General features: G+C 42.3%; 1 protein-coding gene across 1 annotated transcript in view; it reads right to left on the bottom strand.

Moving 5' to 3' along the window:
- kiaa0825 (KIAA0825 ortholog) overlaps positions 1 to 18,443 on the bottom strand; it is a 113,972-nt gene that overhangs the window by 65,613 nt on the left and 29,916 nt on the right. The window contains exons 10-20 of the mRNA XM_056377169.1: positions 17,627 to 17,904; positions 15,839 to 15,989; positions 13,488 to 13,678; positions 11,642 to 11,848; positions 11,168 to 11,278; positions 9,228 to 9,367; positions 6,408 to 6,587; positions 3,680 to 3,910; positions 3,273 to 3,577; positions 2,908 to 3,014; positions 323 to 467 (exon numbers count right to left, since the gene is read on the bottom strand). Coding sequence (XP_056233144.1) covers positions 323 to 467; positions 2,908 to 3,014; positions 3,273 to 3,577; positions 3,680 to 3,910; positions 6,408 to 6,587; positions 9,228 to 9,367; positions 11,168 to 11,278; positions 11,642 to 11,848; positions 13,488 to 13,678; positions 15,839 to 15,989; positions 17,627 to 17,904 — 2,046 coding nt within the window. The remainder of the gene's footprint in view (positions 1 to 322; positions 468 to 2,907; positions 3,015 to 3,272; positions 3,578 to 3,679; positions 3,911 to 6,407; positions 6,588 to 9,227; positions 9,368 to 11,167; positions 11,279 to 11,641; positions 11,849 to 13,487; positions 13,679 to 15,838; positions 15,990 to 17,626; positions 17,905 to 18,443) is intronic.

Below are 18,443 nucleotides of genomic sequence, written 5' to 3'. Positions count from 1 at the left end.
TTTTTCTGAAGTGAATTCAGCTAAAATAACTTCCACTTGAGTTAAAAAAGAATCGCTGCTCTTTCTCACTCTGATCTCCTCCAAAGAGCTCTATGCTAACTGTGGGAACTCCATGCGGCTGCCTCTCCTCTCCATGTGGTGAGCATATAACACATGAAATCACTGTAGGTTTGCACCCTTGAGGTCACCTGAACAACAGAAGATCAGACAGGCAGACTGCACTCAAGCAGCAGCCCTCTTCTCTTTGTCTCCCCCTCATGAACAGCCTGCGGCCTCAGGCCAGCAGCCACCTAATTGCTGGGGAGAGGGAGTGCTTCCCTACCTCATTGCCTTGGATGATGTGATAGATCTGCCTCAGGTATTCGGTGCCACCTGCTTTGTGGCAGACCTCCAGCAGCATCAGGCCTATTTTCTGCTCAGTCAGTTCAGCCGCAGCGACTCCGCTCTCCCTTTCTCGCTCAAATACACTGAAAGAGAAACAGAGATGGGAAAAGGGGGAGATTGGAGAGGGAACACAAAGATAGAAAAAAACACAGAGTGGGGCAAAGAGAAAGGAGAAGGAACAGGAAGAGGGAGGGTGTCACCTTGGATCTGAAAACCACCTCTGGCTGGGGAAGTATTTTCCAGTTTAGAGAGGAATTTGGGATAAAATTTGAAATTTATTACACACAAGAAAATTGGGTGAATCATGACCCCTGAGTTTAAAATTAACTATTTTTTAGTTTTTTGAGAAATCATTCACTCCAGAGGGCAAATGAACTTAAAATGCACTTTTGGCAAAGAAAAAAATTTCTCTATGTTCGAATATCTCTGAAAACATTGCAATCCAAGGCTAACGCTGGTGAAAGTGAATAAGAAATACAAATTATTGAGGGTTAGATAACAAAATAATTTCCACCGTTTTCATTACCATTCATGAGATACATAGGGGATTTTGTCCGAAGGATGCTGCTGCACTAAAAATGATTGGTGTATGTGTTCTTAAGCGTGTATATGTGTGTGTAATTGTGTGTCAAGGTCCTCATGCATGTACGTGTCCGCAACCCTGGCAGAAGCCTGCATCATTTTCCTGCCCTTCCTGTATGGATGGGTATCACACTACCGTCCATCAAACCTTCTCCTTCACATACACTTCCTGTCATTGTTCTCTCTCTCTTTCTCTCTCTCTCTCTCTCTTCCCCTTTGTAATTATAAGGTGGCAGAAATGGTGTCGCCTGTCAGCCAGCCATTGGCTGCTTGACATTGAGAGTGGCAAAGGAAGAGGAGTCCCGTCTCGTCCACATACATCCCCTCATTCCTTTGCTTGTTGGCCCGGCGGCGGTGTTGTCGCCGATGGTGGCTGTGCATCCGTGTCAGCACCTGCACTGTATCCTTTCCTGTCCATCACTGTGCAGGTGAAGCAGATGATTGGATTCAGTCAGCGGGGTGATTAATGAGGGCCCCTCCGGATTTGGGACAGCCTATCAATCATGTCATTAGGGCCAATGTGCCCTGAAAGAGGCAGACCTCCGCCAAGGAATAACTGCATTCATCTTCATCTGTGTATGCATCCCGTCAGCCCAGCCAGGGTCACCATGATGGAGAACAATAATCTTCTCCTCTACAAATTACTTTGCAAAGACAAGGTGGGTGGCGTGGGGAAAGGGGGGGGGGGGGTGTACAGTTGGAAAAGGAAGGGGGAAAAGTGGGATGAGGGAACATGGAGGTGGGAGGGCTCGCAAGGGGCAAATGTTCTCTGTAGAGGGGTTCACTGTACGTGTGTGTGTGTGTGTGTGTGTGTGTGTGTGTGTGTGTGTGTGTGTGTGTGTGTGTGTGTGAGATGCCAGTGAGTGAAGTGCCAGTTGTTTTTGGAGTGATTACATCCACCTCTCTCTCTCTCTCTCTTTCTCTCTCTCCCTCTCTGACACTGTATTCTGATTGTTTACAAGCCAGGCGTCACTTCCCTGTGAAGGTTAGTTTAATGAATAGTAATGATCCCACTGAATGCCTCCGACAGGTGATACATAATCACTCTTCTTTCACTTTTCCACTCAACCTCCTCCCCACCCCTCCACCCCCTGATTCTTGTCTTTTTTTTTTTTTTCTCCCCCATGTCGTCCCCTCTCCCTGTCACTGAACAGACAGCATTTCCTAGAACTGGCCATAATCTACTTAGTGTTTTTATTTATTTCATTCCTTTTTTTTTTTTAATTATACATGTTGTGTTACGGCGCTGAATCGCCTTTTTATGAGGATGGATGCATCCAGAGTTTGTTATGATGAAGTGAGCGACCAGAGATGCAATTTCTGGGAAGAAGCTACAGAACGCAGAACCAAAGGTCACAGATCAACTCAAAGTGAAAGCTGTTCCCATCACTCCAGCCAGCAGTCCACTCAGTCAGACGGCATGCCCACCATTTACCACAACAAGCACGTGAGATTCATTGATCTTACTCATAGAGCTTTCCAATGAAAAATGATTTTTATGATACGATACATCAGAATTTGAATGCTCAATTAAAAAAAAAAAAAGCAAATCTAAGCTGCATTTCTTTTTCATTGTTTTATTCAGTATCTATATTGAATGGAAAGTGGCTGAATACACCATCAGTCAGTTTGATCAGTTTGAACCTCCTCCTTCATCAGACTATCAGCCCTCAACCTTCATCTTACTATTGATAAATCACTCAAATGATGAACTGGGAAATTCATTTTGTAAAAAGCTGTTTTTAAGATCAAAATAATCTGAATAAAATTAATCCTCTTTTTTTTTGCTGACAGTGCACATGAATAATCAATATCAACTGAGACTAATGATTGATAACAGATGTATGGCACTTTCCTGGATGTATGAAAATATTAATATAAACTTCATCAATAAGATTCTGACCTTGACCTCTTGCTAAATCCCTGCAGTTGACCTCTCACCTGTCTGAGCAGAGCTTGCGGGCCTTCTGCAGCTGCATGTTTGTCCACTTGGGTCTTTTCTCCTCCAGAGCCTGCAGCACTTTGTGCACTGTGGGTTTAGGAACACCCTGCCAGACACAAAACAGACCACAAAGGTAAATGAGTAAGAAAATCAAATCAATAATCAATATGAGTACAGGTTCAGGGTTTTTAAACATATATAATGTATAAAGAGGTAGAAATTCAAGATTGATTTTTGTATTTGTACTTTAGAATCCCCACGACAGAACAATATAATGCCTACCTTACCCTAAATTGTGATTAAACCTCAAACTTATTATTACTGATATTATTATCATTTTTAATATATAACCCTTAGCCCTTACTTTCTGTTGAATGCCCATGGCAGCCTGTAGGCACTCAGCCAGCAGGGACAGGCGGTCCTTTGCTCCACGGTCCAGGGCCAAACCACTGATCTGTTCTAATGTGTCTGGGTCCTCCAGGCCCCGGATCAGGCAGCCTAGCAAGGCCCAGAGCAACAGGCCCACCAAGCGCAACTGCCGGGCATGCTGGGAGAGGTGCTTCTCTGCCACTTGGAATAGGAAGCGAATGGGGAGAGGCAGAGACGCTACAGCCATAGGTAGGTTGGTGAAAATGAAGGACGTGGCTTGAATTGCTAGGGATATGACAGCTGGAGGGAGAAAGAAAGGCTTGCTGTTAGTTTTTGAAGAATAGTCCTAATGTTTCTAATAACTCTCTTGTCTTGAGAATGTGACACCCAGTATGTGCGTACTCTTAGTGGCAGTCTCCTTTCCCCGTGCTTCCAGTGGCGCGTAGTTCCAGTCCTTGGGTATTTTAGCTAGGACACTCTCTGGTACATGCCGCTTGAACGAGGCTCCACTCAGCTCCTCTGTGGCCTGCCAACCCATCACCATGGAAACCAGGTGTACCAGGAGGCTGTTGGTAGACTTGGTGACTACAGCCCGGACACAGGTGATCACTCCAGGTGCTGTTCGCGTTGTGTCTGACAAAAATGGTAAATAAATGCAGCAGGTAGAGAAGGGTGCCTGAGAGAATATCAAACTTACTACTTCTATGTATCCTTGATTTTTAAGACTGCACTTGAAAAAAATAAAAGCATAAAGCTGAACTGTACAAGAATAAGCATAAAGTTAATGTTAGGCTGTGACCAGTTTGGTGCTGTAAGAGGGAGCAAGCCAAAAAAAAAAAAAGAAACACAAATAAATGACAAACTAAACGACTTGGGATTTTAACTTCGGCATGGGAAATGTCTGTTTTTCCAACAATCATATTCTTTAAAATTTTTGAGACTGGCAACCCACAGACTGACTACTTTTTTTTAAATAACAGAAATCAAATTGTAAAGGAAAGCATGTCCTATTGAATTTAATATGCAGACGTGTTGCCTGCTGTACAAAACACATTGTTTTTAATTATTTTAAAAGGGGAGATGCAGCATAAAGGAGACTCTCATTGCTGTGTGTAGGAGCTTTTTATCTCTCTTTTTTAGGAGCTTTTCTATCAAAATACTATTTTATGGCTATTCTAAATATTGAATCATAAAACTATGGACACAGACATTCTACGCTACTTACATAAAAATGAAGGGTAGATGAAATTTCGAAATTGCTACCAAATTAGATTGGGTTACATTTAATATTATGGGTATTGTTCTACAAGCCCACCAAGTCATTACTGTATAGCTCACTCTGTGTTAGAAATGATTCTACTTTTCAACCGATGGGAAAATACAGACACCAACAGCTTGTGGATCCTCAGAGTGCTACGGTATTTTTTTTTTTTAAACATCTACACTAAAAGCAAGTAATATCAAGTCAAATTCAGATGTTCTCAATCAAAACCAGGTGGCCCGACAGTAGAAATCTTACAACTTTCTCCAGGTGCTCAATGTCTTTCATCGCTCTGCCCTTTCATATCCTGCTCATACTGATAGCAGAGCAGCTACAGCATGAAGGTGTATGGCACCCATAAACTTCCTACAGCGTCGGCTGTAAAACCAAAGGCTACAACAGAGAGATATAGTACTGTGGTGGCACTGGAAGTGCACTGAAATCTCCAGGGACACCGAACAAATGTGTGACCTCAGACCCACAGAAAAAGAGGAGAGCGGAACAGAAAATGATATAGCTTTTGGAAGGAGAAGCACTCTGTGGCAGGTGAGACCTAGACCTATTTTTCAAAGTCACTTGGTTTTCAGACTTTACACCGCCTGCTACAGTATTGACTGGTGTATTGATTTGAAACAACCTGCTACAGTGTGATGAAACATCAGTTTAAGTGCAGAAATAGTGAAACTCTCAATGTAATCTATGAAAGTTAACTCAGTGAACAGTTTAAATAGAAATGGGGGCACTGGGGGTATCCTGTAACCAAAATTATAATACAAAGATTTGGCACAGTCCAATAATTAAACTAATTACCCTGTGAGGATAAATCATGATTGGATGACATTGAGAATTTCTCTCTGGCTCACTCTATCTCTTTTTCGTTCATTCCCTCTGTCGACCCCTCCCTTGCTCTGTCTCCATCCAAATACTCTTCTCCAATCACCCTAATTTATGCTACAATAATTACCACTCACCCAGGATATAAAAATCACCACCAAAAAGAGCTCCATACTCCACAGGAGTTCTGATTAAGCTCTGTATCAAAGCTTGTACCAGAGAGAGGCGGAAAGAAAGAGTTGGGAAGTAATTGCAGTCTCTGTAACTGCATATTAAAGTCATTCTTTAGCTCACGTGCATGCAATGTCAACACTGGCCGTAAAAAAAAAGAAAAAGAGATATTCTTTGTGGACAGATTTACTCTTGTATTTAGAAATATATCTAATATATTTAGAGAAAATATGGTAAAATCTCAAATTGGAGATTTCCTGTTATCTAAGTACGAAACAGCTGTTAGTTTGTTAGTTTTTCAATTCAACATGAAATGAGAATTGCACTTAGTCTTTTATCATCACTTTATTTTGTAGTATAGAATTGATAAATAATACAGTATCCTGACTTATAAGCCAAATAACACTGATGCTAATGATCTAATGAGCAATGACAGCATTAACATTAACATTATATGAAATGACATCAAAGATGCTCTCCTGTAGCAAAAACTTATTTTTGTCCTAACAAATAACCATATTATTTAATAACATTAGTGTTTAATTTCTATTAATACGATAACTCAACTGTGATCACAGGATTTTTTTTTTTTTTAGTATATTTTTTGGGGCTTTTGTGCCTTTTTTGGACAGGATAGCAGAGACACAGGAAATGTGGAGGCAGAGAGAGGGGACACGCAATGACATGCAGCAAAGGCCGTCTGATTTCACGTTGAAGAACACAATAATTGACACACAATGTAGAGTAGTGCAGTAGTGAGGTATAGGATAGTACTATGGCCTTTAGTAATACACTGAATATCAACCAGTCTGTAGTAATGATCTCTAAACTACAACATTATACTGCAACTAGTTGCTATTTCACCTGCCAGTGTGTAGAGATGATCCCATATGTGTGCCCTCTCCAGGTACGGTTGAAGGGCCTGAGTCAAGGCCTTGGGAACAGTATTCAAGCAACTGAAAAGATTGAACAGTGTGACTATGAAGTCATCTCCTGCATGGCAGCTCTCTGACGACATCTCTAAGGCACTCTCCTGACAAAAATCTGAAAACAAAATTAAAATAGTGTCAGTTTGGCAAGACACTTTTGGGCATAATACCAATAAATGTGTGTGAATTTATGAAATGTGATATTCTGGAGCACTTGACACAAAAACAACAGGATGCACAAAGAGAGGAAAAGGCTTACGCAGACCCACACATACATTCAGTTAGGGGTGTGTAGGTGAGTGTGAAATCTGACTGTTTTTTGAATTATGATTCAAAAAATATCAACCTTATGGAGGTTGGTAGGGAAAGATGTAAAACTCTATTCTATGAAACAGCAACTTGATTTTTTCGCACAAAAACACATTGGAAAATGTCAAGGCTGCCCAACCTGACACATGTTAACAGAAAGGGCGAACAAAAGGCATTGTGGAATAGAACGGGAAGAAAAACCCACATCTGTGTTAGATGGAGGAAAAAAAACAGACCAGAAAAAAATGAAAAAGAAACAGATTTCAAAGCCCCTGGCTGTGGGATCCACAGCACATGGAGACAGGAAGTGAAAAGGAAGAGGTTTTGACAGGGTGTCCTTGTGGGGGTTGCTGTCTGAGCACAGGGCTGAGGATGGAGGTGTGTGCTTGTGTAACCCATATGGATGTCTATATATGTGTTTTGTGTGCTTACAAGTGTGTGTGTGTTAAGTTGACAGGGGTTGCTGAGGAAAGGCCCATTGCTCCAGAGGTGGCAGACATCCAGCGGTCTGTCAGTCTACTGTGTGGGAGATGACAGCTATCTGAATAGAAGAGTGTATGCAACGCAGCAGTCAATGAGGGGGCGCTGGAAGCATGGCTTCCTAGTGATTAATACTGGACTATTTTAAAATGACAGGGCTGAATTAGCTGCTGCATTAAAGGGCCAGTAATATCAACCAGCTTGATAACAGGCTGTTAGGGAGCATTGCCACCACTCAAGGTCCAGATGACAACTGATTTCTGTTTCTATCTCTATATTCACTTTACATTCCTTGCTCTCTCTTTTTCTTTCACTATCAAACATCTCACACACACACACGCGCACACACACACACACACACACACACACACTCAAAAGTGGTCAACCACCCTGACCTACAATCAGTCTATTAGGCAGCATTATGTGGGTTATACCGGCATCTTGTTCTCTGCCAGTCGAGTAATTGGTCCTTAAGGACAGGGTGTTCTGGATATCACTGCTGTGGCTAGCAATGGTCCAAGGAAACAGGGGTGACTAACATTAATTTCCACTTGGGGTGCTGGAGAGCATGGCAGGTTAACTAGGCGCCTTTTAATAATGATCCCATTATGGAGCAGCAGATGACTTCAGAAAAGCAGATGACAGTGCACATCTCTGTGGAGTTTCCACAACTGCTACAGCACGCAATGATTCCAATGTGTTTGTGTTTCTATGTCAATTTCTCTGTTGCTTTCTCTATTTTTTCTCGCTCTCTCATCCTCCCTCCTTCTCTGTTTCTAAGCGTATCCAACCTTGATACATAGCCAATACATACACCTGTTTATCTTACGGACAACTAGTCAACCAGTCACAAGGGCCCTCTCTGCAAACCTCTGTAATTGGAAGCAGACACACTAATCATAATAAAAAGGCTGTCTGTATGTGTATGAGAGTGTGTGTGTACCAGAAGTGCTGTATGTTCTGATTTAAGCAAAAACAATGATTGTAAATAGGAGGAGTTGTTATCCTTCAGCAAATGAATAGGTCATTTAGTTGCTTGCTTTCCTCTCGAGAGCTGATACACACACACACACACACACACACACACACATATATATATATATGTATGTGTGTGTGTGTGTGTGTGCGTGTATATATATATATACGTGACTGACTGAATAAGTTAGGCTTCTTTTCCAACATTTTTCACAATTTTCACATTTTTACTACAGCACCAAAAAATACTCTAGTATATACAGTACATGTATAGTGAAGTGCAGTGGCTTATGGGAGTGTAGGCATTCAGTCAAGCTGTTCCTTCTGTCTGTCTGCTTCCTGGTTAATTAGCCCGTCACCGTGATAACACACGAGAGTCAGCGCTTCCAGCGTTGATTTACGGCAGCGTGGAGGGAGAAGCATTGCAGAGCCTCTGAGCCAGACTCAGACCAAGCAAGAGAACGAGACAGTGAGAGTTGTTATTAATGAGGTCGCTATAATGTGAATTAATGTGCGAGTGCACAACAGTCTTTAAAGGTTAGACTGTTGCTGGTGCGGAGGAGAGAAGAAGGAAGGGAAAATCTTTAAAGGTCAGCCTGTGTGCTCCGCCTGGGCCTGTTGAGTGTTTATTACTGCGCTCTATTGATTTAGTGATGATGATGACCAAGGTGAAAATGATGATGATGGCAAAGATGCTGATGATAACTTCATAAAATGGATAGAGCTCATCTAAGGTCTATATAACTCGCTTAGGATCTTAGAGCACCATAATTAAAGACACTGGTAAACACCTTCCCACACTTATCCCCTGCAGGATCGACTGTGGGTCCAGTATTATAAAAAAAGATCATATTTAAGAATTGGAGTAGGTGGCATCAATTTTCTACTAAAAGATAGACAACTAGGCTTGTACACCGCACACATACACAAACACTGGGGCCTTATTCCCTTAACATATACCAATCCATGTCCTCTGAAAAGACAGACTTACAAGAGTTTTCCAGGAGTATTCTGGGCAGGTGACAGTCTCTGTACAGCAGCATTCGCAGTAGCAACTTGGGATTGCGTCCTGGGTCAGAGGTCAGCAGCCTCAGCTGACATGCAAAGGCGGCCTGGCCCATAAGGCCATCTCTGAGAGTGGAAAAAAGGAAAACAAAGTTGACAGTTCTGCAGTGTCAGGTGAGTGTACAGATAGCAGTCCATTTAACAAAAGACAACAAAGGAGGGAAAAAGCTTCAAAGCTGTGAGAGACACAGTTGTCTTGGATGACAATCTGGGAAGAAATAGTCTTTATGCCACAATGGTAACTTCCTTCAGTGTCACTCACTCCTGATACAAGCTTAGTCTGCAAATGCCTTCACTCTCGCTTACTTATAGTGTGCACCGGGAAGGAATTAGCTCTAATCTTGGCCAGCTAAAAGCAAATTAACATTTGGGAGACAGCCAAATACATGAATATACAGCAGTACCCCCCTCCTACATCTTTTGTATAACCAAGAGGCTGCAGCCAGCTGTGGGTAATGAGCCGTATCCTTGCTGTGTGTGCGTGTGTGTGTGTGTGTGTGTGTGTGTGTGTGTGTGTGTGTTTGTGTGTGTATGTGCACCCTTCAGTGCTGATGCTTGTGGTTATGTATGTGTGCAAGTGTAAGAGCATGCTGACATGTGTGTGCCTGCATGTTACTTTATACATCTCAATAAAATCTAATGGAAGGAATGGACAGAGTTTGTGTGAAGAGCAAGGAGGCGGGAGGCTGTACAGGGGGTGTCTGCCCAGAAATTAACTATTCTATTTGAGCCAGAAAGCTAGAGCAGGGTGCACCCTGCTGCTTGACTGAGGAAAACTATGCCTCGATCTGACAGCACAATTTATGATGTCACTGGGACTGCAAATCCAGAAGAAATCCTCTTTTAACTGCTCTGATAAATCTACCCGGCTACAGCGCAGGGTCAGCTTACAGAACCAAGACACACAGATACAGACAAACACACACACGCGCACACACACACACACACGTGCATGAATGTGTGCAAATGCAGAAACACTCATAAAGCCAGAAAACATAACTTCAGATACTTTCTTTATAGCCTGTAATGCTGGATGATTTATTTATGTGCTTTGTGATTTTATTATTGTTTTATTTAATAACCATAACAATGGGTTTTATTTTAATGGGCTGGGAAAAGATTTGGCCTCAGAGGCCAGGTCCTGGATGAGGACCTGTGGATCTGGCCCCAGGCCACTGGCAAGCCCCCTGGCGCCTTCGCATGCAGGCAAGAGGTGGGAGCAGAGAAATAGAGAGGTCATAAAAATAAACTAATTTCAGCTCTCCAATACTTAGGAGCAAGAGACCAGGGGTTAGTTTGATTTGTGCTCCATCAGCACGCAATGACATCACCTCTGGCTGTGAGGGAGATGAGAGGGGAGGAGGGTAGAGTCAAGGGTGAGGGGAGAGAGTGATTGACTGCACCGTGGAGGTCACAATAGTAACTGGACACACATGTACACACATGTATGCCTGCACGTGCACATTCAGGCATACTCAAGCACATACACACCACAGTGCGCTCTATTGACACCTCATGTGTAAAGCAACCATCAACATAAACATAATCAGCCTCAGCAGCAACGGTAGTTTATTTTATTCTCTTTTTTTTTTTTCTTTCTCAGCTTGCATCTGTGTTACATTACCACAGCAACTCTAGCTTGAAGCCCTCAGCAACGGGTAAGTCTGGTTATATATCTGCACATACAGTATGTGCCTATAACTCCACACACACATATGGTTCTCTACATACAGTGGGTGGAGGTGTGTGTGATGGCTTAGCATACCAGAGTGTGCGTGTATGTGTGTTTGTGTGTGAACATGCATACGATATGTGTACCTGCTATATGACGGGTGATAGATGGTATGATGGGTGTACTTTACATACCTTATGGCCTGCTCTGTGAAGAGGTCAGGGTTGATAGCATTTAGCCAGTGTACAACAGAGCTGTCAGGCTGCTGTGGCGTGGATTCCTTTGCAGAATTAATCATAAATGTCCTGGAGGAATTGAGATTGCACATTTGCAATTTTGAGTGATACTTCTTCAATACAGAAAATATACCCACACCTCTCTATTGCAATGATACTTCTTCAGGTAGTGATGTCATACAGCCAAATATATCTTACAGTGCCCTCCCATGCAATTTATCTATTGTTTTTGCCATTAGCAGCCCACTCGTGTTATTTTAATATTTAGTGTGCAGTTAAATCCATGGTCATTTGAGACACAATTAGTTTCAGGGTCGGCAGCTACAGCCACATGACCATCTCTGGTCATTAAAGTACAAATACTTGGGTATAATTGGATCATATTTTACTGGAATGTAAATGAAATAACAAAAACATAATGTGTGCACAAACCTATACAGCAAAGATAGAGGTGCTGTGACAATGACGAGGACTGTCAGGAGTTGCTCACACAGGCTGTGGATTTGGTATGGCCAGTCAGATCCACCTGCGATTATGGCAATTGCTGAAGAAGGACTGGAGCGCACCAACGCCTCGGGACTTTCACACAAACTCCACATAAGCTGCTCCACATACAGCAATACTGCCGTAATGTCACATCTTGGACACACAGTAAGCAAACAGAAAAGGTGAATGTATAGATGAAAACAGAAAAGATGAGATGTGAGGTAATATGTGAGAATACATGAAGAGAGAGAGGGAGAAAGGCACTGAAAGTTAACATCTCTGTCTTAAAAGGCTGGCATCCACCAGTACATCATGACATAACAGCCTCGTTGCAGAGCCAGTTAGAACGCAGAACCTCCTGGTGATTTTATTGTTGGAAAAGTGTACTGCTGGCTTTGGATTTCACTATAAAAGTCAGTGCTTTTACATTTAAACACCCATAAATCTGTTCCCTCATTTGGTTGGGGAGAGCTGCTCATCATCTCTCATCTCCTCATCCTTGCTTCCCTAAATCGTTATTAGACGCACAGGGATGGACTGATACAGGAGAGCTGGGGAAGCATAAGAGTACCCATGTGAGTTCTATACACATAGGAAACTTGGAGAAGCTTTGAAAAGCCATCTGTTTAGCCTAGCCTTACACGTTACAACTGTCCCTTCAGAAACGCACACGCGCATCTCCAAGCAACATAAACCAGGCTTTGTGTTGACATCATGCAGCGCTACACATGTATACTGCACTATATCTTTGTCACTCCTTTATCCTCTTATTGTGTGTCACAGTTTAACCTGTTCATTGTCATCATTCAGCTGTTTGGAGGAAAAAAGACAAAAAAGATGATGGATAGGAGGGACACTGGAACCTGAACAGCTAGAGCGCCAATGACTAACTATGCTGACATTACATTCAGAGCTCCTTCATCAGACCCACAGGAGCTGAGTGAAACTAGGCCAACAGTGATTATCATTCATTCATTGTCATTATACAGCAGGCACAAACGTCTACATCCATGTAGGCTACACTAAGATGTACTGTATGTGAGGAAGGTACAGATAAAACAATGCACTTCAAAACATAAAAGCGTAATAACACATACGTAAATACTTGTGATCTATATTCATTGACAATTTCCAGGAAAACCAGAAAATGACTGATGAAAAAATAATCAATTTTGATTTCTCCCGGGGTTCAGAGCTCAGTCTTAACCTTTCAAACAGCAATTAAGAAAAAAAATATCACTACAAGATACATTTAATGGCTGTTCTAACGCAATCTCATTGATCATATCACATGATCAACATCAGCAGATGAAGTACTTCCAATTTAAATGTTTCTCTTTTTGCATTAAAAGTTAAGATTGAGATTGACTTTCCAACTGCTGTTTCAAAGATCAAGAACAAACCTTGAACCTCTTAAACTGACATGAACAGGAAGTCCTTAAAGCTAAAGACCCTTTTGGTGAGATTGTTGCTCTGAGATGTCTGCTCTGCAACAGGGATAAAACCTTCTACTACAGTATATGCACTTTTATATTGTGAAATTGATACTGGTGTATATCATGATTTTGTAAATTTTCTAGAAATTTGATTAAGAGAAAATAACCATAGAGGAATTTCTGTGTTGGTTCATTCTGTAAATTTGAGAAGTTCAGTCTGTCCAAAGCAGCACTATAATATATTGCAGTGGAGTACTACATTTGAGGTGTTATTATTTTAGTAGCCTACTTTGCATCACAGAGAGTGAATCTCAAATGAAAATCACATCAGGTCACAATGGCACATGATAAAGTACCTGATTTGCAGGTGTCTCTTGTATGAAGCACGGGCCCTGGCATATCTTTGCACTAGCAGCTGTAAAGTCTCTGACAGCACCTGGCCCAGCACGTCCTTGGCCATCTCTGCCGGAAGGACAGCCCACAGGTCGCTACGGAGCCCACACAGGAAGTAGAACCACATCTGCACCGAAAAGGAACAGCGCTCGCCCTGTGGAAGAGAGAGGTGGATGGGAGGGAGGGGGTAACAGATGAAGATATATTGTGATATGGACATTGACAGTGAAGAAAAAAAAGCGGAGAAGAGGATATAAAAATAGAGGGGGGGAAAGAGAGAGTGAGAGAGAAAACATGAAGGAGAAGAAAGAGAGAGACAGAGACAGAGGCAGGTCTGTCAACACCAGGATGTTTCAGTGGTCACGCCACCTGCACTCTGCACCTGGGTTTCTTCCCCCAGTGGGATTTTAGACTGCTTTAAAGTCCTGAACTGGAGAACACATCACAACAGGCACACACTTGCACACGCATACACACTCGCACATACAGAGAGCGGAAGAGAGAAGGGGAGAAATTGAGAACTTTTCTGAATAAAGTGAGCAAAGACAAGCAAGAGTGAGAAGAAAGACTGACAGACAGAGAGAGGGGGAGGACAGATGGAGAGAAGGGGATTATTATCCTGGCATCCTGCAGCTTTGTCAGAAAAGATATAGAAGGATTCAGTCATTAAACCTCCCTCTTCTACCTCTACTCATCCGAAATCCTCATGTTTAACCTCCAACAATAAACTGCTCCAGCAGTCGGTGTATGTGTGTGCACGTGTGTGTGTGTGTGTGTGTGTGTGTGGTAAAGATACTGACATGTCCAAAACTCCTCAACTTCCTCCTGTCTTCATCTCATCATACCCTTAAGTCCCTTCTCATTTTCTTCCCACTTCACCTCATCTATCTCATATTTTACTTTTCTCCTTCCTCTCCCTCCCTCTGCTCCCTGGAGCCAGTCATTTAGGGATCGCTGGTTGATGGGGAGCGTGACCAAGCTCTATGTCCGGGATTAGGCCGCCATCCTCCGCCTGTGGACTCAGTGGAGCAAACGCAGACACAAATGTTGGATTGAAACCAAGAGCAGCCACAACTACATGTGTGGCTGGGATGTTTTATCCGTTCATTCGAGTCAAACTTTATTTAACCAGCCAGGTCAACTATGAACAAATTCCTATTAAGGATGAAGACCTGGCAAGAGTGAAGACTGAATCTGGGACAGGGAACTGAGGATGGAATAAACTTGGAAGCTCATGACTGCTTTTATTTTCTTATGACATTTTGTATTCTCTTCAGGCTCTGAAGGCAAGATTCTGACACGGAAGGTAACCAAGGTTGTGTTCTAAATTTCTTTTGATCGCCTTAACTGACCTCATATGCTGTTATTATAGCATATTAAATATTTCTCTGCCAACAGCTATTAATGTGTCAATATCAATGTAAAAAAAGAAAGAGGAATGTAAGCTGGAGAAGGGTCTCTCTGGAGCTGCACTGAGCTGTGAGAGAGCCAAGACACAGGGCTGTGGAATCCAGGAGACTGAAATCTGATACATACATCTACACATATATAGGCATCCAAAATGTAGATACATACATACACACAACAAATGAAACACACATCCTGAGATGCTGCTGCACACCCACACATGCATTCATCTGTACAGATGCACACAGGCATGCTTGAACAAAAGCACACACCTGCGCACAGCAGGTCTGTCTGACACCAGTGACCCAGGGAAGGAGGGAGGAACAAAGGGAAAAACAGGCAAAAGCGGGGTAAAGTAAGAAAGAGAGGGGAGGTTTAGATTGGTTTAAGGGCATAAAGGTAGGGGAGTTCCAGGGGCCCTATGTTGTTTCCAGACAGTCCCAGTGTAGACTGCAGACTTCAGACAGCTGAATCCCTGGAGCCCCGGGGCAGCATGGAAGCCACAGATGTTCTCAGGGAGCTCAGAGTAGAAGGCTTGGTTAGAAGAGGGAGAGTGGGAGGTAAAGGTGTATTGTGGGAATGAAAAGAAGAAGCAAGAAAGCTCCAGAGTATAATTCCTAGAGTTCCTCAAACTCTACAGAACAAGCCTGCTAAGACATGTGGCATTACAATTTTCACTTTTTACAATGAAAGTAATGAAATAAATACCAAACAATACTGGGGTTGTTTTATGTGTTACTGACTTTTTACTTCGCAGTTAATAACACTCTCACAGGCTCCACTGATTTATCTTAAATGCGATATCATATACCGTATGTCTCCGTATATTACCGTATATTTCAAGGCATCTTGGGCAAAAAAAGAAAAATCAACCAAACACGTTATAAGATATGTAAGGACATTTTACCTCATAGAAGGGTTTGGGGTCAGCCCAGTGATGACTCTCAGCATCCTGAAGAATGCAGGTGGAACAAACCTGGACACAGTAGCTGGTCAGCTGGTCTTTCAGGGCGTCCACTGTGTCTCTGTACTTCTGTATTGGCAGTAGGGTCAGGGGTCTAGGCATAGAGGAAAGAAACAAACTTTTCAAGGTTATTATATAAAATATATAATCTATAATACATATGGTGTATCAAGAAAAAAAGAAAGGAACAGCTGGGGTCAAGAGTACAATAGGGCACAATCCTATAATTCCAATGCATAATTGACTACTGTATATTCAGGAAGCTATCAAACAAACATGAGCTGAAATGATTAGATGAAAGAACAGATGATTTATTCTAAAAGTTCAGTGTGACATTTTATATCCTTTAAATCTGCCTGCCTTGATACTTTCCAGAGAGAGGCAAGAGTTTAACAGGGGTGCGGGGGGCTTAAAGCCAGGGGGACCGAAAGGTGTGGAGAGAGGAAAGTGCTTTATGACCGGAGGGGGCACAGTGCAAGTGCAGGTGGAGGGGTGCACAGGGCCAGAGGTGGGACAACAGGAGCACCGAGGGCACCAGAGATGCCTTTAGAGGGGATCTGCAGAGAGCAGAGGTTAAGGGGGTATTATGAGGCATAAAAACTCACCAGATGTAGACATAATATGGGTGTCATTACCACCTGTCAATCATTTCCACTCTTCTTTAAAACACACTGCACCCCTCCTCTTAATCTCAAATGTACAATTTCCTTGAAATTTTAAAACTTTTCCTAATGTTTCTCATGTTTTCTGCCTGTATGACACGATCACACGTTTTGGAAACAGGAATCTCTTTGATCCATTCTTTCTTCCCTTGTCTTTGCTTATTGCTTATTAAATATCCGCCTCATTACTTGGATGGAAGTGAAAAATCATATGACAATATATACAGGATCGCTGGAGTATACTAATTCAGTCTACGATGCAATTGTTTGCAATTCACTTTAGTTTACTATCTGTTGAGTAGACTGTTGAATGTCTGATTAGGCTATTGTTGAAAAACTAACAGTAATTTTGAAATTACTGAGTAATGTGAAAGAAGAGGAACAACGAGTAATCTTGGAAACGAGGCTGAGAACGGGTACAAGAATGTGGCAGCTGTGAGAGGGCTCGGGTTTTGAACAAAACTCGACACAGCATCTGTGACGGGTGGCATACTCGCATTCATACTCCTAACTCTAATAGGAATTGATAGCAACTGAAGTTTGATGTCTGTCTGATCATCACTGTGACAGCATAACCTAACAGTCTACAGTCGCCATCTGTGGGCTTATACATCAGTGAAGTTGGTTCCAGTAAGTATTGTCTCCGTGATTATAGCACGAAGGAACATACTGTACAATTCTCGTTTCCTTAAATGCAACATTTGGTTCTTTGCTGGTAGAAAAGCGTCAAAATTGGCTTTCATCAGTTATGATGTTGTTGTTCCTCTGGCAAGGCAGCCATAACTGCTGAAACTGTAGAGCAAATGTCAAGCACTTCTAAATAGATTTTCAAGTTATTCCTTGAGATCACAATTCTTCAATCAATTGCCAATAACAGCTTTTTCATCCAGCACATGCTGTAATTGGCCACAGATAGCTGGATATCAGACAAACAGGCAGACACACGCTGTAAGATATAGATATTATAGATAGGAAAATATATACATACATAAACTCACTGCAGCCAATATACCATTCTCCTCCCACACAATCCCACCAACACAAACACATGCACACACCCTCTCCTTACACTTTAGCAGCAGTAACGTGTGAATCTCTCAGCCTGGTGTGATAATGCTCCAGTTGTTGGTGCACATAAATGCAAGTGGCCAGCAGAGCAGGCAGGTTCTTCAAGGGTGCAAAGGATGGTACCTCCAAGGCCCTCTCCTGCACACGGCCCAACATGGCAAACGTTGCCCTGCCACACGCCTCCACAAAGCTCGATCGCACCTCCAGGAGAGAGCTGTCCCGGCAGGCTGCTGCCAAGGGTAGTAAGGCATCCAACTCAGCCATGATTGTTCCACAGAACTGATGGGTGAGATAAGGCAAAGACAAGATCAGCTCAATAATAAAAGGAAAATCTGTCAGTAAAAAAGAAAAAAAAAGACATCAGAAAGAGACCTCATTAGATGTAAATAATGGAACATTTGCAAGGAGACATCAGAATGACAAGGATTCAAGATTGAGATGAGTATTACACATGCATTTTTCTCTAACATTGTGCAAGTCATTACAGCTGAAAAGCACTGCAATTGTAGAATACAGATTTGTGCAGACATGCCCTCCACATAAACTTTGCTGCTGAACATGCATAATTGGTATCAGGTCAAATAAAGCCTTTACTTCAGAGGAACCATCAACATTTTTATACCAGCATGCATCATGTTAATCACATCCAAACAGAAATGTTGCCGTACATAGGTGAGAGGTGAGTGCGTCAGACGTGCAAAGAGGAAAGAAAAGAAAAGGTCAGGCTAAGGTTTCAGTGAGAGAGGAGAGAAATATGTTTCAGCAATGCAAAAGACCTCTAGCTTACTTTATAAACTGCCAGAGCAACAACCAAGACT

Source organism: Seriola aureovittata, chromosome 5, assembly GCF_021018895.1.
Source record: "Seriola aureovittata isolate HTS-2021-v1 ecotype China chromosome 5, ASM2101889v1, whole genome shotgun sequence".
Classification (NCBI taxonomy): Eukaryota; Metazoa; Chordata; class Actinopteri; order Carangiformes; family Carangidae; genus Seriola; species Seriola aureovittata.
Note: the sequence above shows the minus strand (reverse complement) of the source record. Positions and strands in the feature narration are given on the sequence as shown.